This window comes from Phocoena phocoena, chromosome 10 (genome assembly GCF_963924675.1).
Source record: "Phocoena phocoena chromosome 10, mPhoPho1.1, whole genome shotgun sequence".
NCBI lineage: Eukaryota > Metazoa > Chordata > Mammalia > Artiodactyla > Phocoenidae > Phocoena > Phocoena phocoena.
Genome location: NC_089228.1, coordinates 24574553 through 24592890, shown reverse-complemented (window position 1 = coordinate 24592890; position 18338 = coordinate 24574553). Strand labels below are relative to the sequence as shown.

The window sequence follows — 18338 nt, the reverse complement described above, 5'->3', positions numbered from 1 at the left end:
TGTCATTAATGGAGCTCACAGAAGCACTGTTAGTAATGGGTGTTTGTTTCGGCAGCCACACATGCATGGAACTGGCTTAACTCACTGTCTCCTAATGAACGCACCTTAGTGGGAAATGGCTTTAGCAGGAAACAATGTACCAAGACTAAATGGAGGCAAATGGAGTTGTACCGGGGCAGAAAGCTAACGGGAGGGAGCACCTAGCTGATGTCAGCCAACAAACGACCTGGGCCACGGGTCCTCAGATTCCTTGTGGGTAAGTCATTTGGAAACAGAGGTGAAGTACATTCCAAAGCTTGCACAGCCCTTCACTGTCTCCCACCATATTTCAGATTAATTAACAAATGTGCTTCGGGAAAATAACAAATGATGTTTTATTTAATGAAGAAGGTGATCAGTTTTGGAGTACATACTTATAATCCATCCTAATAGGAAACAGATTCATAGATTCCTAGTTCCTGGAATCACCTGGCTTCCTATTTGTCTCAGCTATTGCACCCAGCAGAGAGTTAACCTTCTGAGAGGGTGACAGCCGTGTTTCTCCATACTCTGGTGAAACCCCCAACATCTGGATGAGACAGGACGATCATCCCTGCTACAATTCAAGGGCAGTGAAGACAAGCAGCTCTGAACTCAGATTTTAATTAGATTCTTAACCAAGCAACAGTAAACATATTAGTTTAAATTAAAATTTTAAAATTTCAGATGGGGATAGAGTAAAGAAAGGACAAGATGTAGGGGCATTTCATATATATTTTTACTCCTTATACCTGTTTTTTTCCCCTGGCATTTATTTCTACAACCATATGCTTCTTTTAAAAACTCCTACACCGGGACTTCCCTGTGGGCGCAGTGGTTAAGAATCGACTGCCAATGCAGGGGACACGGGTTTGAGCCCTGGTCCGGGAAGATCCCACATGCTGCAGAGCAACTAAGCCCATGCGCCACAACTACTGAAGCCAGCTCTCCACAACTACTGAAGCCCACACGCCTAGAGCCCGTGCTCCGCAACAAGAGAAGCCACTGCAATGAGAAGCCTGCGCACTGCCATGAAGAGTAGCCCCTGCTCGCGGCAACTAGAGAAAGTTGTGCACAGCAACTAAGACCCAACGTAGGCAAAAATAAATAAATAAATTTATTAAAAAAAAAAAACAAAAAAAACCACTCAGACCTTCTGAGGCAACTGCTATGATTGATATCCTGCTCAGAACTTTGCAAACGGCTTTCTCTAGCAAGAATTTCTCACACTCTATCCTGTCAAGGGTCTGCTTTGCAAATTTCACCTATGTGTGAAATAGTCTGCCTGTGAACACGCAATCAGAATGGAAGCTGAAGGGTTAAAAACAAAAAATCCCAGCCTTCAGGAGGGGAAAAGCCACCCAACTAACTCCATCCTCAATTAAGACTTTCATCATCTGAAGCGGAAAGCATGAAAAGCATTTCTGTTAATGAGATTTTGGCTGTCTTTTACTTGCCATAGAACAGTCCCGGGCATCCCAGGAAACACTAGGGAGAAGTGACCGCACTCACCGAATGTCGTCCCTGCCTCAGGCCTGCTCACCGACGACACAATGACGAAGCCGAAGCCCTCATTCTCCCCGCGCCGGATCTCCACGTCGTAGGGCTGGACCACGGTGCTCACCACGCCGGTGCTCACCACGCCGCTGCCACCGCCGCCGCCGCTGCCAATGCCGCTGGTGCTGCCGCTGCCGGAGCTCACCGTGTTCAGGGAGTTCTGGCTGCCCTGTGGAGTGCGCTTCTCCTCGGTCAGTGAGGCCGGCTGGTTGCTACTGTGATGGGAGGAGGCTGGCGAGGGCACCTCATTCTCTGTTTTGGAGGCTGTGCAAGAGATTCACCTCTCAGTTACCCGCCTTTGCGAGAAACGTGCCCTGCCTGCCACCCCTTCCTCCTTCCCCCAAGGCTCCGCAATGAAATCAAGAGAGTGACAGCTATGACAGCAGCTGGCCTCACAGAACTGAGATACAAGAATTGAAAAGAGTTCATGGAAAAACACCAAAGGGGACACCCCAATTCTGTATCATTTACAGCAATATTGTTATCTCAACATCTGCATACAGACTCAAATTTGCAGCAAGATCGGCCCAGTCTGAAATATTTCCCGGTTCACAAATCAAAAACCAACCCCTGGACGCTATGATGAGTGAAATGAGTCAGACAAAGAAAGACAAATGCTGTATGAGATCACTTATATGTGGAATCTAAAAAATACAACCAACTAGTATATATAACAAAAAAGAAGCAGACTCACAGATACAGAGAACAAACTAGAGATTACCAATGGGGAGAAGATGGGCGGTGGGGCAATATAGAGGTAGGGGATTAAGAGGTACAAATTATTAGGTATAAAATAAGCTACAAGGATATATTGTATGACACTGGAATACAGCCAATATTTTATGATAACTATAAATGGAGTACAACCTTTAAAAATTGTGAATCACGGCCTTGTACACCTGTAACTTACATAATATTGTACAGCAACTGGACTTCAACAAAACAAACAAACAAAAATGACCCAGTGCAGGATGTATAGGTGTGGCCCACAGCAAGGGTGACTACCATTTTTGCCTCAGAGATATGCCCTTCGCTGCACTCAAACTGTCATTACCCGCAAGTCACATTCTGCTCAGATTTGCAAACAGTTTTGCTTTGCTTTCTCCATCACCAGAGACATGGTAAGCTGACAGTACCATTAAGATTTCCCTACTGTGGGATTCCTGACAACACCTGTCAGAGGTATACTTCGCTTCTCTTCCTCGCTTCCAGATGTCAATGATCTACTCTGATCACACAATTGGATACATTAGCCTCCCTCAGAATTCGTTTGATCAAATTTCAGTTTTATTGCTTTCTCAAGTGACAGGGTAAAGCACTCCTAAATAGCCACCGTAGTAGGTGGGAGCGACTTGGTTTTCATGTCAACAGCAAAATATGTGTTCAGGTTTTGGATAGGACTACTAAATTTATTCCCCAAAGCATCTCCTTTCACAGATTTCATTTTTAGTGTGGTAAAATATACAGAACATAAACCTTACTATTTTGACCATTTTAGGTGTACAGTTCAGTGGCATTAAGCACAGAAGCACTGTTATGCAGCCATCCCCACCATCCATCTCCAGAACCCTTTCATTTTCCAGAACTGAAATTCTGTACCCATTAAACACTAACTAATCACTCTCCCCTCCCCAGCCCCCGGTACAGCCAGCATTCTACATTCTGTCTCTATGACTCGACTACTCGAGGTACCTCATGGAAGTGGCAGCATATAACATCTGTCCTTTTGTGACTGGCTTATTTCCCTTAGCCTTATGTCTTTTCAAAGACTGAACATGCCTTTAACCCAGATCTTAAATACCCCAATACATCTGAAACAAACAAAAATCACATTGCTCTACTATTTTTATTTGGACCAGTGAAGTCAGAAAGTTTTCATCTCATCTCAAAAGCCATTTCTGATTGCTGCTACTGGTTGCGTGGGATACTACGTTAAGATCCTGAGGCCATAAATGAGCTCTAGGGACGTAAGTGATTAACACTCTTTTCATGGCTGCAACAGGTAGGGCTCTCACACTGGAATCTGACATCTTAATTCTTTTGTAATTAATTATATACCATTTAAATGAGCCCTATAAATTTTTTTTGGGGGGGCCATGCCAGGAGGCATATGGGATCTTAGTTCCCCAACCAGGGATCGAACCCATGTCGCCTGCAATGGAAGCGAGGAGTCTCAACCAGTGGACTGCCGGGGAAGTCCCTATGAGTTATTTTTTTTGTTTGTTTTTAAAACAAGATGACAGTTGATTTTATCTGATAAACAGGTGTTTCACTAGTATTACAGCTATGGAGAATTCCTAATATTTCACGTCATCCTGCTTCAATAATTCAACTGATACCACATGGAATCTGCCTCTTCTGCATTCTGGGTTCTGTCTTGAATACCTGGAGGCAGGGGCTGCAGGCAAACATGGTGAATGAATGGGAAGGGCAGACACTTACCCAATACTGCCTCAAAATGGCAGATTCTGATACGGAAGTGAACCATGATGCCCAAGGATGGCAAGAAGGGAAGGCTAAACTCAGCAGACAGTTGGAGGAAGGAGGGAATTTCTGAGGGTTTTACAGATAAGGTTATCTTTGAGTTGGGCCTGGAAGGATGTATACGAATTTGAGTTGCAGGAGGAAGGACTGAAACATGACCTAGAACTGGCCAGCTCTACAACTTGCTTATAGTGAAAAATGTAAAAATTAAAATAGTTTAATACATATGACTGTCAACAACAGAGCAGCTTTTTTATGAGCTTATTTAGCAGTGCAAACCTAATTTTTGCTCTCTTAATTTGAAGCTACAATTCTCCTAACCTCTTTTGTTGAGAATTCCCATCAAGTGAAGAGAATGACTAAGTTCTGTTTAGCAAGGGGATGGAGGGAGGTAACATATATTCAACTAGGCTTCTTCTAAAAGCCTTTGCTGAACATGTACGGATGGCACATTAAAGTGCTTTACTTTTTTTTTTTTTTTTTTTGCGGTACGTGGGCCTCTCACTGTTGTGGGCTCTCCCGTTGCGGAGCACAGGCTCCGGACTCGCAGGCTCAGGGGCTATGGCTCACGGGCCCAGCCGCTCCGCGGCATGTGGGATCCTCCCGGACTGGGCACGAACCCGTGTCCCCTGCATCGGCAGGCGGGCTCTCAGCCACTGTGCCACCAGGGAAGCCCCATTAAAGTGCTTTTAAGTGACAGTAGTTTTGAAGGGTTCCATCTGGAAATTCTGAGCTTAATCGCATTCATAAACATTTGCTAAAATACATGCTTGAGGAGACGGACACAGGAAAGGGGCCTCTTCTGTGCATAAAGTGACAAGGCACCGTCTAAAGGGATGAATGAAAAACATACCTGCAAACACCACTTTACGCCGCACCGTGAGATTGACGTGACCTTGCTTGGCGGCTTGTTGCATAAGCTGGACCACAAGCTGGTGTGATTTGCCAATGACTGGTGTCCCATCCACACAGATTAATTCATCCCCAGACCTCAGGCGGCTGTCTGTATCAGCAGCACCCAGTGGTACGATGTGACCGATATAAATCTGTTGAGTAATTGGACAATGGATGAAACACTGACCTTTTGGTTTACTATTACAGGCACACCTCGGGGATATTGCAGGTTCGGTTCCAGACCACCGCAATAAAGCTACTGTCACCACAAAACAAGTGACATGAATTTTTTGGTTTCCCAGTGCACATAAAATTATGTTTACACTATACTGTAGTCTTAAGTATGCAATAGCATTATGTCTAAAAAAAAGTACATACCTTAATTTAAAAAATACTTTATTGTTAAAAATGCTAACCATCATCTGACAATGTAGGGCTGCCATCAAACTTCAATTTGTAAAAAAATGTACTATCTGTAAAGCACAATAAAATGAGGTTTGCCTGTAAAATGATGGCCTTCACAACCTCTGAAAACAATTCAGTTCATTCATTCATGTCTGCATCCATGCCACAAACCCTTACTGAGCGCCCACTGGGTACCAGGTGCTGTGCTAGGTGATACAATAATTCTTAAATGGAAAAAATAACTTTTTCTTGTTTAGTACCCTGACATTTATTTATCTGTGGTTTGCTGACTCATTGTTTCTTCCCCTTTGCAAAAATAAATCATTTTACTCCCTTCATTGGCAAAACTTTTCCCCCTCTTCTATCCACCTAAGAGGCCTCTGTTCAGAAAACTCTACTAATTATAATAGTCATACAACTTTGCTTTAAAGGTCAGCATGTGCCTAGCAAAAGGGAATGCATGATAAGTGGTGTTAAATGAAGGGATGAATCAAGCCAAGTCTGGTTGGGCATCCCTATTTTCATAGTCTATAGCACCTGCATGCAGAGCAGGTCTTTATATTTCATGTCTTGCTGTTGTTATACTTTAGCTAAAATATTTGTGCCTTGCTTGCCTTCTCTCTAGATAATGATGCTACAGTGACCTTTACATGGCATTTATCATTTACAAAGAACTTTGACAGAAGAGTGCTTAAGAACATGGACTCTGGAATCACACCCTTTCCAGTCCCTCCATTTACTAGCTCTGCGATGCCAGGCAGGTTCATTAACCTTTCTGTGTCTTTATTTCATGATTTGAAAAATGGGACAGATTCATAGATTTGATGGATACACGAGAAGAATGGGTGTTAGAAGCCTTTAGCATAGCACCTGGCACATAGTAAGCACTCAAGAAACAACAGCTATTTTTACTGTGATGAGGAAATGAACGATACTTATCTTTAGTTCTCTTTTCCCCTTTCAAAAGAATCCTGTGACGTTCTCCTCAATTTATTCTAAAGATGAGGCCTGGAGAGGTTAAATGTCTCCTGGTCCTTGTTCAGGGTTCTTTCCCTAATTTTGTAAAGAGCGTGGTCCTACTTTCTCTAACCTTTCATAATGCCTTGTCAAGCGCTCTCTGTCCTAGCTACTCAATATACAAAGCCAACTAGCTGCTGGCAGATTTAACAGAATTGGCCAGAAGGATCAGGCCACTGTATTCCCAGTTGATGTCTATTCCTATTTTGCTTTTCGGTTCCCTTTTCTCTGATGGGGAGCTCCAGACGCTGCAGCTGCCGCTTTCCACAAACACAAACACACACTTTTTAGAAAGGATCTAGTCCCTTCTTTATCAAGAAAGAAAGAGTTCACAAAATCCAAAGAATAACCCCCAGTGCTTAAGATGAAACAGTCAGGGAATATATATATATATATATATAATTATAATTATATTTATATACAACTGAATCACTTTGCTGTACAACAGAAATTAGTACAACATTGTAAATCAACTATACTCCAATAAAATTTAAAAAAAAAAGACGAAACAGGGGTGCACCTGGCGGGACTCAAATCTTGGTGATTTGTCACTGCTGCCAATTTGCCTTGAAGTCTTAGAAAACTGCACAGGGTGGTGCGGGGTAGGGTGGGATGGGGGGCAAGGGGCAGGGAGACAAAAGACTCACAGGTTCCCCTGGTTCATTGCCACCCAGAATCCTAAATCCAAATCCAGTCTCTTTTCTCCAGAGGAAGATGTCCTGTTCTTGATAATCTGGAACTGCAGAGAGGGATGAGGAAGAGAGAGATTATTTCTCGGATAAAAGGAATCAGAGCCCTAAGGCGAACACCGTTAACAGGACCGATACTGATGGTGTTTGAGCAGATGACAGCGTTCCAATACACACAAGTAAACAAAATAATCTGGACGGGTGCAATAACAGAGGACACTGGGTAAAAGTAAATGGTAGGAATAGTCATTGAGCCTTAAGATTTTTTTCAAAGGACTAATCACTGTTTGATAATTCCTAATCAAGCCATTGTCCCTGAGGAAGGCTGCAGTCAGCACTCACCACTCTCCTGGGTATTGGTGCAAGGGGAATTAAATAAATTAAACTCATCAGGCTCTGCCTCGCAAAGTGGGTGCCCACGTCTGAGGAAGGAGCTCATGCTGTCAGAGCAACCTCTGAAGTACAGGTTGGCTCTGAGGATTTAGAAGACCTGTTAAGTGCCTGATGCTATCAACTAGAAGATGAAAGAAAACAGCTCGAGGTACAAAGTGTTCTCAATTAAAAAAAAGAAAATCACTTCTTTTTTCCCTTAAAGTAATCAAGACTAGCAAAGCCAAGAATATGACCTGTTAGATCATTTTTGCCAAAAGAGTTACTCTCAAACATCCTAATATTTCCAAATTTATAAAATTTACTATGATTTCACTGCTATTATGAAAAAGTAGTCAGCCTTCTATATCCTTAAGATCACTGGTGAGAACAAAACTGTCCTATATCTATGAGCCATATTTCATCACTAAAATAAGTGCTTTATTCCAGTATTTGCCTATAATATTTCACCACTATAAGTATTCATTTATTATCTAACAGCTTGATATTTTACTTTTAAAATTCAGTAATAGTCCAGGGCTTTCAAATGGAAATCTCATTTTTTAAAAAAGTATTTTCCTTAAGAACACGCTTACTGTACATGAGATTGTCCTATATAACACTCTGTTACTTAACTAAAGTAATAAAAAAAAGGGTTACTTCTATTTAATTCTTACTTAATATTTTAGTGTTTAAGTAGTATGTTTTACAGTCTGTAAAATGACAAATCTTTTATTTAAAGAAAAAATATATAATTTAGTGGCCATGAATCCTAAAGGAGATTTTCAAATACTGTTCTGCAGAATTTCTGGTTTCTTTAATTCCTTGGCTTTGGGGCTGAAGGAGTTGTGTATGTACTGAGAACTTAATTCCCATCTTCTCTGATTTTGTACAGTGGAATAGGGAAGAAGGAGGTGGTTGTTTAGACTTCAAGCTAGCGAGAGATGTCCCCTTTTCGGGACTCACCCACGAGCTTAAAATGTATGCCGAGAGAGAAGAAACTAAATGAACACGTAAGCACCAGTCAGAGGAGTCTGAATCGAATATTCGTGCTTGAGCTATCTCAATGCCATGCTTTCAAGGGAGCTTCTTATCCAATGCTTTTTTCTTATAATTGCTGAGGCTAAGCTGTAAGATGCCATGGTACATGGAGTTAGGCTACAGCACGGGACACAATTCGAGAATGGTATTTTCTTCAACATGCTAAAGGTAACAATATTTTCTTTCTGTTTGAGTAGCTGGCTATTGTTTCAAGAGCCTCATTGAAACAACAAATTAAATCAGGTTGAGTCTCCGTCGTCTTTGGTTCACTCAAGCTGGAGGATTATTACCAAAACAGACCATGGGTGCTTTCCAGCCAGCACTAGGTTCTTGGCAGAGTCTGCTTGAAATCTGATGAGCCCTTCTGTGAACAAGGGAAAGACCTCTGCAGAGACCTCCAGCTCAGACCAATTTTTTCTGCAGCAACATTTAACACAGGAACACCTGCCCATCCTACAGTGTAAACAAATGTAGCAAGTTTCTGCATTTTATTGCTCAGTTAGGAGTAAGCCACCATGGGATGGGCAATTATGGCCAACAGACTTAGGCTTATCATACAGTTCAGTCCATTGGAAAAAAAATTGTTCCTCTGAGAATTAATAAACAGACGGCAAATTTATTTAAAAAGCTTCCTGTTGAAAATGAAGCTGCCCAATGACAGACACCAAGGATGTAGAAGATGCCAATGATGAGCCTTTCAGGAAAACACACACAAACACAGATGTGTTAAAAGAAAGTCTTTTGGTTCTTGAACTTGGGCATCTCGACAATTATATTCTACGAACCAAATGCCATGTTCTAAATATATAACTTTGGTGATCAATCAGTACTGAAACGTATTAGAGAATTATAGAATGATGTTTCTCTTCTTTGTCCTCTGCTGTCCCTTCTTAGCAAGGACACTAAAGTTTCTAAACTATTCCCCCCAAACATTTTTTGTTCTTTTCTTTATTTCAGGCAGATTTTATTAGAATTAAGTTTTCAAGAGGCAGCAGGGTAGAACCATCTTTCTGATATTACTATCACCAACCCCCCCTTCTTTTTGAGACTAAATCAAGAAGAGCTAAGAAAATCTCATCCAGCTCTCTTCACTTCTAAGCCCTGGTACAGGGGACAATCAGAGCAGCTCATTTCCTTTGGTAATTCCACCAATGACCCAATAAAGCAGTCAAAAGACTTCCTTTGATAATTAGAAACAAATGGAATCACCATGTTTGCAGAGAACTCCCCTGGCGTCTCTATTACTACAGACACACAACACATTTGCAGACTTGGTTAAAAAATGCCCATCACTTTTAATTTCATCTTGTCTTTGCTCTAGCCTTGGTCAATAAAAGCACCCCAAACACTTCTGTTCATGGCATCCCTCTTTCTTCCCTCCTTTTTCTGAGTTTCTTTCTAGCCCCCTAGACCAATGGGAACATCAAACAGGATGAATAATAATGGAGAAATGAAAGTTTTCAGCAGATCCTTACTCTGACATTCTCCAAAATTCGTGGAATTGATTTCTTTGTCTCTTTCACCCTTGCTCAATCCCGATGCAGGCGAAGGTGACATAGCTGGAATAGTAATGTCACAATTTTGCAAAGCTGAATGTATGTGTTTTCTCTTAGTTCATTTTAATTTAGTTTTGATTGATAAGGAAGGTGCAGTTAAGCTTTCACAATAAAGGTCAAGGCTGCTGTGGATTTTAAAAGACTATGGTTTGATTCTTTTTTTTTCCCACCGTACTTCTCTTGTCAAAAAGCTAGAATTTACAACTGTACCGCCGAGAATTTCACAGAACTACCTTTACCATCTTAGACTCTTCCTATTTAATTATACCCTGAAGTACCCATTCTCTTATGACCTTGTTTGAATCATGTCATGAACCTGAGATTTGTCTAACCCCTTATTTCCTTTCGAAAAAATTTAAGCATACTTTTGTCACAGCCACATTACTGTGTTTATTTAAAATAGTATCAAGTTCCTGGTGGGATTAATTCTTGGGCTAAAACCTGTTCAGATGACTTCTAGGGCAGTTCAACCGGAACAGTCTTTTGTTTAGTGACACAAATCATCAGATCTGGCCAAGAGCTGAACAAATACACAAATAAGAACTGTCATAATAGCTCTTAAAATCTAGACGTACACCCAAGCTCCTTAAACTATGATAAAGGAGCTGTACACCAATTCCAGACCATTAAGCATGTCTCTCTCGAGGGACACGTGTACGCTGGTTAAAATGACAGCTTTGTCATTTTTCTTTCCCAACTCTTTTGTGAACAGGCAAAGTTTGAACTGCAAGCTTTAGATTTTGTTTCACAGTAAACACTAGTGGGTACTAGCTGCTCTTCCTGAACACTTATAAATAAGATTGCATCGATGCCATTTTTAAAAGATGTACACAACTGGCATGTTATCTAGAGAAAAAACAAACAGGCAACATGGCTTTTAAAGGACTTCCAAGCATGCTTTTTCTTTTTTTTTAATAACTCTCGGGTTTTTTTGAATTTTATTTTATTATTTTTTAATACAGCAGGTTCTTATTAGTTATTTATTTTATACATACTAGTGTATATATGTCAATCCCAATCTCCCAGTTAATCCCACCACCACCACCCATGCATGTTCTTAATTGAACACTTAAGCTCTTCAGAGGGATTTATTAACACATCTGTAATTCAGATTGATTCAACTGGACACTGCTGTTTTGACAGACGGCCATATCGAGAATGCTATATTTTGCACGGTATTCAGACCATGTGAAGGAACTGGATCAGAGACTTTGTTAAGAATCTTCACATTGTCCTTTACAATAAAATGAAACATGAGGAAAATATATTTTCCCAAAACAGGGGGGATAAATTAAGGGTACAATTAAGATGTTACCGCTGACTTTAATTTTCGTGGTTTTTTTCCTGGAGTACTTTGCTCGTTTTAATATATCTTGGGGAGAGGGGCAGGGAATCACATCTAATGAGGCTACATGCTTTACTTTTTCATTTTTTTCCAAAAGACAAGATAAAAAAACAGCCTAAGGGAATGGCAGAACCTGATCTGGGATAAAGCCAAATACTGATTAAAAGACAAGATTAAAAAAAAAAAAAAGACAAGATTGACATAGGTTCATTCATAGGTACTGTGAAAAAAAGAAAATCTGTGACAGATACTGAATAATTATCATGGAGGGAAAAGTCTCATCGTTATCCTGATTTAGTGGTGAGGAAGAAATCTATGTGAATTTTAACATCGGTCAGGTTGCTACAATCACTCAATTCTGGAGCGTCTAATCAGCAAAAAGCCTGATTCTCATTTGTGCTGCTAGATCCTGTTGCTTAGATGTTCGAGAAAGTTAAGGCCTACACTGGCACCATTACAAATATCTCAGTCTGCCTCTCATTCAATGCTTAGAGCAGCTGGCTGTGGCAGAACGACATATTTTTCTTATTTTTTTTCTGGTGAAAACTTTTTTAAAAAATGGATTAAATACCAAATTCTGAAGAAATACTGCTTCCATCAAGGTAAAAATGCCATCTGAGCTACAGCCTCCTATTCTTTGGGTGCGTTAGAATTGTCTGTCAATCCATGAGGCCCGCACCAGCACTTCAGAACCTGATTTACTTTATCGCAAAAAGATTCACACACGGGAAACTCAGTCATAAATGTGTACTCTACTGAGAAAAGCAGGGGCATAGTCAACAAAGCAGTTATCTCCACATCCACTGAAGTCGGGTCACTGATTGGAGGACCTCCATGATTAAAGAGAAATGTGAAGGGAATGTGAAAATATTCCTCTTTGGAAAACATTTCTTCCATGAAATCATTCCAGTTAGTGAGAAGACACAGTGAGAACAGACACCAGGTTCATGCTTAGCAACTACTGCTTACAAGGGATGTTCCAAATGGAACTTCATTTCCTCTGGCCCGGAGTGAGGTGTACTCAGGGGTCTTTCTAGTCTAGGGACTAAATAAACCCCTTCTCAAGTGATCAGGCTTTTGCCGGCACAGTGAAGCCTTAGTCAAACAGCCTACTTAATTCCACGCACTATGGTAGTAAGAAGGCAATGATTTCTCTTCCTTGAAGAGGAAAAGCACAGAGGGAGCCTCGGTGACTTCTAGAACTTGATCATCACCAAGACTCCAGTCATCCCTCGTGCCTCCTAAATGCTGACTTGCACCCAGCAGTGTGGGCCACTTTCCTTCTCAGGCAGGGATGCTGTTCTCACTCCCCTGTTTGGTTTGGGTCACAGAGGAGTGGCTCTAGCCAGCAAGTAAAATGCTTCACAGCCAAGTCCAAGGGGGTGGGTGGGGGGCTTCAGTGTCCCCCCCACTCCCCCACCCCACCCCCCCTGCCTCGGCCCTCCATGGGGCTTTGCTAAGAGAACCACAGGTGTGGCTCCAAATGAAACCTGTGCTGAGGGGGCTGGGGACCAAGAGGAAAGGCAGAATGCTTCTCTCCTCCAGTTTGAATCTGACCCTTCAGCAAACCCACCTCCTCCCTCATTAATCATTCTCTCCTATCCTATGACAAAAAGGGAAAATGAAGTGCATGTTTTTCATAGAGGCTTCGTCCCAACCAATCATACTCAGAAGAAAAGGTCAGTGAGAGCAACCGCCAAAATAAGCAAACAAAAATGGCCCATTTGTATCCCCGAAGATGGAAGCATTTTAGGAACTCTGATTGGTAACAGTAAGATAAGTGAATACTGTTTACAGTGAATAGTTTTTGGAAATCATTTCATAATAAAAAGTAAAACATTAAATGTGAAGGGATTACTCGGTTTATAACAGCCCAAAAGGTACTATGTATGACATCACTAGGTCATATTTTTCAAAAAGGTGAAGCTAAAAGAACATACTTAACCACAGTATAAATGATTAAAGCACAAACCACTCACTACTCTTTTTTTTTCTTTTTAAGGGGAATGTTTAGAAAGACTGATAATGTTTAAAAAAAAATTACCAGTATTCTTAAAAACCGAGACCACTAAGAAAGCATTTAATTTCTTCTCATTACTCCTGCAATCCAAACCAATCGTATTTATGTTCTATTGTATATCAGAGCTGTTTCACAAGACAGGAACTCAGAGGAGGCCACCATCTCCATATAGGGAAGAATTAATGGGGCAGCAGCACTTATCGGCCACTTCTTTTTGTTTGTTTTTTTTTTTGGCCACTTCTTTTAATGGAGAGGAAAAATAAATCAAATTTACCCAGGCCCTTCATCTGATGACCATCCATGACTACCCCACCTGCCCAAACAGAAGACGTAACGGGGCCTCAGTGAATATCCAGCAGATTCTATCACTGCTCTGAGATGCTGTCACCTCTCACCTGGATTGACCTCTCTCCTGTTCACACACTGACAATCTATTCTCAATAAGCCTCAAGAAGAGAGTTGGAGCCCTGCGGCGGAGTCCAGGGTAGACAGGAGCCAGGGTGCTACTCACGTCGGTTTTCATACATGCTCCTGGACTGGGCCCAGATTTTAAAAGGATCTGGTTTTTTCTGCCCAGAGCTGTCAGTCTGATCTGGAGCCGGGGCCTCGGCGGGTGGGAACTCGGGTAGCACCTGTGTGCCGTGGCCGGGAGAGGCTGTGTGCAGGCTTCGGTGGCTGGCAGCGCTGTGCTGGGAGCTATTCTGGCTGTCTTTTCTTTCCAGTGGTTGCTGAAAGGAAGTGAGTGAGAGGGGCAAGAAGAGATTATTATTGGTTCCCGGAGTGGGTGTTTTCCATCAGCTTGTTTTTGTTCAGCACTTCTGCACTTCACACATACATAAATTTATCAACAACATTTTGGCTTCCACCTTCGGCTCATTCTGAATGCAGGTAAATCCGCTGGGGACTGGCAGACAGATAGAGGGGTGGACCAGACAGAAGGACATCATGGTAAACCATACCGCTTTCAGGGCTGGAGCAGAAAACAAATCCAATTTCCATCACAGGTTCTCAGCTAAGTCACTGGGCTCATTTATTACGAAATGTACTCGTTTTAACATCTTCATTTTTAAACCAAACATGTGACACAGAATACCATGCGTGGTTTAAGTGGAAAGCTAGAATATCCAGAAGAAATAGGATCAGGGCTAAAAATGCTCCTTGGGACTCCACATTTTCCCTTTTTCAGTAGTAAAATACCCAACTTCTTGCTAAGGATTTACCATCAGTCCTGCTAGCCTGTAAGAAACGTGGATCAGATCTTTAAAAAATCATGCCTAGCATTATGTGTGCACTTGTACTTACAAGTATATAAAAAACTATTATCTGAAGAGCTTTCATAATTCTTAGTGAATCAGTTTTGCAGACATCGCATTATACCTCTTGATCTCCTGATACTACTGTTGGTTGAAAACCAAGATCCCACTTTATATATGGGTTGACCTCGGGGGATCAGCCTTCTTAGATTTGCAACTTGTCCAAACTCTGAGTAGTAAAGGCAAAGAATTTCATTTCAATTTCAGTAGAATAAGTAGGAGGTTCCTGCTCCTTAAATTCTGCTCAGCTAAAGACCCTTCCCATTTTAGGAGATGCTCTTTGTTGGAAGAGCCATTGAATCAACAGCAAAATCTAGTCGGAGGAAAATTACTGCATGGGAAATAAAATAATTTCAGCTCTTATTTTCTCCAATGAAAGATGTGATAAGCCCAGGTGTTTAGTTCCCCCCATTCAAAAGAAAAATCCTGGAGTCCTGTCTCTCACACAACAGACACCATGTCACTACACTTAACTTTTTCAGAGCATTGTAAAGGGGCATCTCCGGCCTGTCTTACAGATCCTGTATAGCTTATGATTTCTGAGTAGTATATAAGATCTCTGACCTAGACATTCTAGTTCCCTAAAGCTCTTTATAGTGTCAAAATCTTGCCCTCAGTCTTGCAATCAGTCCTATCATACCATTCTTCCTTATTCTCTCCCCCAGGTAGCCTCCATCTTCCATTCACATCTCCGTGGAAATTTCCAAGGTCCCGTTCATTTACTTCTCAGGTCCCTCTACTCCTTCCCTTCCAGTCCTTGCTTTGAAGTAAGCATTGAAGTAAGGCCAAGGAGGACAAAAACTTCATTTTCCCTTGACTGTTCAGATCACAGATCTGAAGGTAGGTTTTAGCAAGGATTCAAAGTCGAAAATTGGGCATGTATTTCATGAAGGTAAGATAGACCCTTTAAAATTATACTTGATGTGCCTGCGGGAGAAATGTGAGGACCATATTCTAAACTAGCAAAGAGGTCTTGGGAACCAGCTATATGAGGGGCTTAATTCACTCAGACTCAAGGGGACAACATACTCTGGGTGAAGAGGTCAGGAAAACACACTGATGTTTGGACAGGGACAACCATCCCCGTTACTCCACATCACCAGCGTTCCCTTCTGAGGATCAAGGGCTCCGCTCAGCCTTGGATGCATCCGCATTCCGAAGACTTGGGACAGAACCTGGTTCTGCCAACTTCCAACAGGGTCCTCCCCAAAGTGAATTTGGCTCTCAGGGCCAGCTATCCCCTTTCTATTCCCTAAGAAGGTCAAAACCTGCCTTCTTGCTTCCCCTGGAGACACGCTGAAGATTTTCAGAGTCAGAAAGACATTAACGAAGGATACAATCCCCATTCCCTTTTGCACGAGCGTGGGAATTTGTTTTCCTCTTCACCACGGTCTTTCTAAGGGTCTCCATGATAAACAAGCATGTGTAGTGTACACACCTCAGCATGAATAGAAAAAAAGATGGGCTCTGGGTGGGTTTTCTCCCTCTTATACTTTCCTGTACTGCCTACTTCTTATTTTTATAATGTACAGAGAACGTTTTTTTATAATCAAGACCAAATGTAAAGCTGTTTTCATTTAGAAATGAACCTTGGTAAGGAGAATTAATGGGACTGTTACTTTCTGTTTTTTACATTTTGGTAGTGTTTTGTGTCCGCTCTCCTCTTGGAAGGGCAGGAAGAAGATATTTTAAAAGTGAAAGCAAATAATTCAATAGATGAAGGGCCTCTGGATTAACCATGAGAGTTTCATCCTTCTCTTCAAATGACCACCCTCGCCTGGTTTTTCAGATGAGTAGCAAATGCTAGATGTGGGGTCGGTCCATTGACACTGAGTTCATTTCACGGTTAGAGTCAGTCTCTGACCATGGAAGCTCCAGTCTCCTTCGTGCAGAGGTTCCTCTTCACAAAGCCTCACCAGGACCCTGTGAGCCGCACTGTGGGATTACCTGAGGGCAACCACCACAATCTTCTTCTTCTTCCTTTCCTGGGGATACTCGGTGACCTCTTGAAATGTAACCTCTTCCAATCACTGCCTCTTCCTGAACAGGAGAGAAATACCTTACCGGCAACCCTGTCCCACTGAGAGAGTCTGGACCTTTCTCCAGCAGCGAATGCACAGGTGCTTTTACAGACACGCCCACAAATGCATGCACACAGACTCTGTATGTCACCTCAGGGGGTTCCAAGACCCTTCGATGGCTGTCCCAGTGTAACAAATCTGACACAGAGGACCTGGAAATCTCAAGTTTAAATGAAGAGACAGCTTCACCATAACCAGAGGGTGCAAATGAAGTTTACCAGAAATGGCTTGGGCCATTTAAAAACTTTTATCCCCTTTTCTCACCTTCCCCATAAAGGACGCATTTAGGTCCAATTTATCACAAAATGACAGATACAGTCTGGACAGAGTCTACAAACTGCCTCTCCATCAAACTGCACCTCTGCATCCCCTTTGAATGCCACCTAAACTTTGCTCCTAAATTTGGAAAATAAAAGTACAGCAGCATCCTGAGAATATGCTCTAGAAACTAGGCCACCGCTAACCCATCACTAAATGGCATATTCTAACCCACCCTCACGGGCTAAACACATGAGCATCTGGAAACTTTTTGGATTTTTCCCTGATAAGATTTAACCTCGCTTTATGTTTCCTCTCAAGTTCAATTATGAAAATGACTTAATTTGAAAATGCATTCTGTATTTAGTATCCTGGTACCTAAGCTTTTTGAAGCTATGTTCTGTGTGTGTAGAAAAGTTCAAAATATGCCTTTTTATTTTCTGAGAACACGTTAATTAGATATGACATTATCTTTTATTTGGTTAGGGTCCAGAACTGTCCAGGAGAAAAGCCATGTTTATATAGCTCTCAACTTAAAGTCACCTCATATGCCTTTTCAGCAGTCTGGATTCCCTCCCAGAAGACTTGGGCCATGAGGACAAATTCACTTCGGAACACAGGATCTGACTTGCACCAAATGTGGTTGTCTCTCACCTCATTTTTCTAGGTGAGAAACTGGCCCTCAAATAAGCATTAATAAAGATACACTTTCAAGTCTGTTAAAGTAACTCTATGCATGCTAAGAACATGGCTGGCGCAATCCATCAATGATAGCACATCCAGAATGGCCCCTCTTAAGTAACCTGCAATACATTTATTCCCTCATCCAATAAATACACACTGATCACCTGCTATGAGCCAGATTCTGAAAAATACAATGTGTAAGAAAGAGATAGTGCCTGAGAATTTGTACCTACGTATCTAGGGGTGTGTGTGTGTGTGTGTGTGTGTGTGTGTGTGTGTGTGTGTGTATGTGGAGATGGAATATTAATCAAATAATAATGACAGACTGATGACAACACACTGCAGTGTCCTTAAGGTAAGTAATAAGGAGAAGCCTCTGGAAGAACATTCCATTAATGGAAACAGCATGTGCCAAGTCTGCAAAGCAAAAGTGAGCTTGGCCTGTTTGGAGAGCAGAGAGGTAGCTAGTGTGGCACAGCAGCGGGTGGCGTGGCTGGAGAGGAACTTGGGGACCAAATAATGCAAGGGCCTTGCGGGCTACTTTAAGGAGTTTGGGTTTCACTCTTAGTTCTGGGGAGGAGGAATCCATTAGTGAAATTAAAGCACG

General features: G+C 41.8%; 1 protein-coding gene across 3 annotated transcripts in view; it reads right to left on the bottom strand.

The window, feature by feature from the left end:
- Positions 1-18338, bottom strand: part of MAGI1 (membrane associated guanylate kinase, WW and PDZ domain containing 1) — a 617596-nt gene that overhangs the window by 19609 nt on the left and 579649 nt on the right. For 2 of the 3 annotated variants that reach the window (XM_065886131.1, XM_065886132.1), the window contains exons 14-18: positions 13907-14123; positions 9950-10033; positions 7023-7114; positions 4913-5105; positions 1531-1839 (exon numbers count right to left, since the gene is read on the bottom strand). In XM_065886131.1, the coding sequence (XP_065742203.1) occupies positions 1531-1839; positions 4913-5105; positions 7023-7114; positions 9950-10033; positions 13907-14123 (895 nt within the window). The remainder of the gene's footprint in view (positions 1-1530; positions 1840-4912; positions 5106-7022; positions 7115-9949; positions 10034-13906; positions 14124-18338) is intronic. The other variant, XM_065886130.1, reaches the window with a different exon arrangement.